This window comes from Lactuca virosa, chromosome 4, assembly GCF_052849685.1.
Source record: "Lactuca virosa cultivar CGN04683 chromosome 4, Lactuca_virosa_CGN04683_v6, whole genome shotgun sequence".
NCBI classification, from domain to species: domain Eukaryota; kingdom Viridiplantae; phylum Streptophyta; class Magnoliopsida; order Asterales; family Asteraceae; genus Lactuca; species Lactuca virosa.
In genome coordinates, this window is record NC_136429.1 from 338989692 (window position 1) to 338994198 (window position 4507).

General features: G+C 35.3%; 1 protein-coding gene across 1 annotated transcript; it reads left to right on the forward strand.

Annotated features, from left to right (window-relative positions):
- Positions 1-2357: 2357 nt before the first annotated feature.
- Positions 2358-4288, forward strand: LOC145108588 (mannan endo-1,4-beta-mannosidase 5-like). The gene is made up of 5 exons (XM_079045620.1): positions 2358-2735; positions 2835-3029; positions 3161-3283; positions 3397-3599; positions 3717-4288. Exons 1-5 carry the CDS (start codon positions 2358-2360, stop codon positions 4213-4215), a joined length of 1398 nt encoding a protein of 465 aa, XP_078901746.1. The 3' UTR covers positions 4216-4288.
- The last annotated feature ends 219 nt before the right edge of the window (positions 4289-4507 follow it).

A 4507-nucleotide genomic window follows, 5' to 3' on the forward strand; every position in this document is an offset into this window, starting at 1 on the left:
TGTTTCAGGTACTTCTGAGGATCGAGGCAAGGCGAAGGCATGATTGTACACATTATCAAACTGTCTTATGATTTGAGAGAGACTATGTTTTGATACTCTGACTTTTATCATATGTTGTGAGACAATGTTTTTAATAACTCCTAGTTATTTAGAAACTACTTTTATTCTTCTGAAAATGAAAAATTTTACTATGATTTTTGGGGACGTTACAATAGAGGAAGTTGTGTTGCCTTCTTGACATCTTTATCAGCATTCAAACCTCCCGATAGGATTCAAATGCTTCAAAGGTTTAAATCCTTAAATTCCCATATTGTTGTTTAATTTAATCTTGCATGTTCATGTAAAGTGATCATTTGGTTGTTTCTCCTTGTTCAAGTATTTTATATAATTTTATAAAAGTCTTCCGCTGCAAAATATCTTGATTTTATGATTTTTGATATCCAAGCTTGAACAAAATACCAACAATATTAAACTTAAGTAAGTTTTCGTTCTCTGAATATCAATGTACTTCAATATCTAATTTAAAGTTAGATCCACAACCTCTACGAAGTATATTCAAATACATAAAAATTTTGGTTGTTACAACTACCTTGTTTCTGTAAGCCAGGGAAAAGGTGTTTATAATGCTGAGCCTAATTCATAAGGTAAAAGAGAAAGTTGAGGTTATCAAAGAAATAGTATTGGAGGCCCAAAACCGTTAAATGAATTATGAAAATTTGAAGAGTCGTCCGATGACATTTAAAGTAGGTGATCAAGTGTTTCGAAAGATATCATTTTAGAGAGGATTGTTTAGTTTTGGGATGAGAGGAAAGTTGAACCTGGGATATATTGGACCATTGAATGTTTTTTAAAGGACCGGAGAACAAGATCATTTATTTAGAGTTTCCATACAAACTAAATGAGATCCATAATGTACTTCATGTATGTTATTTGACGTCAAGGTTTATATTTTTTCATTGGCGGAAGTTATTATGGATGAGAACAAAGGCTTGTAGAAGAACCCGACCGAGAAGATTGTAGATTGAAAGGTTAAGAAGCTAAGCAAAAAGATGACAAACATGATCATTGTGAAGAAGTCGAATCATTCTACGGGACCAAATCTCACATGAGAAATAAAAGAAAAATGAAGAAACGTTGCCTACAGTTCGGCATGGACTCCAGTGATTCCGATGACGAAATCATCCTAAGTGGGAGGTAACTATAACACCCTTTATTTTTGAAAAATTTCAGAAAATTTAAGAGGATTATAACTTTGAATGATATATTTGACCATAAGCGGTGAAGAAGGTAACGAGGGACTTAAAGATGTCACAATAACTAAAATTGTTTTTTTTTTTTTTTGAAAGAGGATAACTTAATTTGTGTTAATTGGTCTTAACATGATATAAGGACTAAACATTTAGAAGTTTAAAAAAATGGTGTTAGTTTTAAACGTGAGTGTCGACCAAGCTTCTAGGTGAACATGTGGCTTAAATGAAAGGATTATTAATCAGATAGGGGATTTAGTTGTCAAAATACCTCAGGTATAAGAGTAAGTATCTCTACTCTTCCTATTAGATGGTGATTGATCGAGAAGAAGCGGGCGAGAGGCTCAATATGGCGATTTACTAAGATCTAAATCGAGGGGTTCATCTAGTTAAGTAGATTTGGATTCGAACTTTCTAAAGGCAGTTTAGAATCAATTAAAAAAAATCCCTAATAAAAGACGACACCAAACTAACATGCAAATTTTGGTGCAAGAGGTCACCCATGTCAATTGGAAAACCACACACATGGAAATCCTACTTGTTTGCATTTACTATTTTTGGTATTCAAAAATATAAAGAAAAAGGGAGTATCCATGTTGCATGTTTTTCTTCAAATGACGTTTAGCGTTTCAAACAACTAACAGACTATCCTTCCTTCTAACCATAGTTTCTACGTTTTTGTCATCTCTTATAACTTATATATTTTCTATGGTAAGATATTGGAAATTCATAATTGTACCAAAGAATCAAGCATATATGTACTAAATAACTTTTTTTTACTTTGAAAATGAGGTAATTTACTTTCCTTAACCGGCTGACGTTATATATCGAATAAAACTGAAACGAACGGTATATACCAGAATTGGTTAACAAATTCACATCTATACATCCATATATACGATACAACAATGGTTCGTTACTTGCTTGTCCCATAAGTCATTTTCTTATTAATATTAATATTATAACCGCCGTAATGCCCATCTTGTAACACACGAAAACGAGGCTCAATTCCTGCTCTCTTGCCTTTCATCAAATATTTTTTCGATTTCTATATTTAGCAAACTTCTTTACCTACGACCCATTATATATAGCATCGTTTCCCAACAGCTTATGCATTCAGACCTTCGACCAACAATGGCTTCATTCATCAGAAATTCCCATCTTTCATGGAGCGCTCTTGTGGTTCTATACATGGCACTTCTTGTCTCTGTTTGTGAAGCTAGGGTTCACAGGGGTAAAGGAAGCGGCTTTGTTCGAACCAAAGGACCTAACTTTGTTCTCAATGGGTCCCCTTTTCTATTTAATGGTTTTAATGCGTATTGGATGATGAATGTAGCCACTGATCCAAGCGAGAGGATGAAAGTAACTCAAGTCCTACAAGATGCTGCAAATGCAGGTCTTTCTGTATGCCGAACATGGGCTTTTGCTGATGGTGGCGACAAAGCTCTCCAGATTTCACCAGGAGCGTACGACGAACGTGTTTTTCAGGTATCAACAAACACGTTTCTTAGCTAGTTTTGATCATGCTTTCCTTCATATTGTATATATGGTGTTCTTACATTAAACGTGGGTTTGGTTTGAGCGCAGGGACTAGATTTCGTCGTGGCAGAAGCAAGAAAATATGGTCTTCGGTTAATATTAAGTTTTGTTAACAATTACAAAGACTTTGGAGGGAGACAACAATACGTAAACTGGGCAAGAAGTTCTGGCATTCAGATCAACAGTGACGACGATTTCTATACCAACCCAATAGTAAAAGGGTATTATAAGAACCATGTCCAAGTAAGCCTTCAACAGCATCAATTGTTGAGAAAAAGTTGAAGAATCAACATCAATAATGTTTTATTTTTTATATATCGACCTAACTTGTGTTTTCATACCCAACTTATATGCATAACGATGACTGCATGCAGAGAGTTATAACAAGGGTGAATACTATCACCAGGATAGCATATCGTGACGACACCACAATCATGGCATGGGAACTCATAAACGAGCCCCGCTGCCAGGCTGATTACTCTGGAAGAACAGTTAATGTAAGTGACTGCATGTAAAGATATAAATTACAAGAATCTTTAAACATTAATATATGTTATAAGGAATTGTAATTTATATATAAATTCTGACCACGACATACATTTCGTTGCAGGTTTGGGTTCAAGAAATGGCTTCGTTCGTCAAATCATTGGATAGACACCATCTATTGGAGGTTGGCATGGAAGGGTTTTATGGTGACACAATGCCTGAACGAAAGCAGATAAACCCCGGTTACCAAGTTGGAACTGATTTCATCAGCAATAATCTTGTTAGGGGAATCGATTTTGCCACCATACATGCATATCCTGATCAATGGTAATATTTTCAATAACATTAAACAAGAGCATTCATGATCTATAAATAGAAAAAAGCCATATATGCAACTAAAAGAGGGTATTTCAGGTAACTATTCATATTTTGGTTATGCTACAGGTTGTCTGGACAAAATGAAGAGTCACAAATGGCATTTATGCAAAGATGGATGTGGAGTCATTACCAGGATTCAAAAACTATCCTTAAGAAACCACTTGTGATTGCTGAATTTGGGAAGTCTAGCAAAGATCCAGAATATAACATTAACAAAAGGGACTCGTACTTGAATGCTGTTTATAGAAACATTTATATGATGGCCAGAACTGGAGGAACTGTTGGTGGTGGTTTAGTGTGGCAGCTTATGGCGGATGGAATGGCTTCTTACTGCGATGGATATGAAATAACCTTGTCAGAAAATCCATCAACAAGCAACATCATTTCTCAGCAATCTCAAGCCATGAGCACGTTGTCTCATTTGCTAAGAATTGCATCTGAAAATGTTCCTTCCGGCAAAAATCATAAACTCCAACTTGATCATATTAAAGGTCGTTCCTCTAAGACAAACCATCATGGTCGTCGTCGTCATCACCATGCTCACAAGCAAAAGGCACTGCCTTGACAATGTGCAGAATTGAAGGAGGGGATTAGAATCAAGATCCTCTTATATATTACTCAAAGTGTCAATTAATTTCTTGCGGCTTTATGGAAATTGTCAAATAGCCCGTTATTTATTGATTCAAATTAATTCTAATGAAATGCTTCTTTCTCGAAAGAGATAGTTCCACATGCATGGAAAGTCTTTGATCAACGCACACTCATGCGCATGTACGTAATTCGAATGAAAACTTTAAATATTCATTAACAAAACATAGTAACTGAAACCCTCACTTTTATAATGATTTACGGAAACG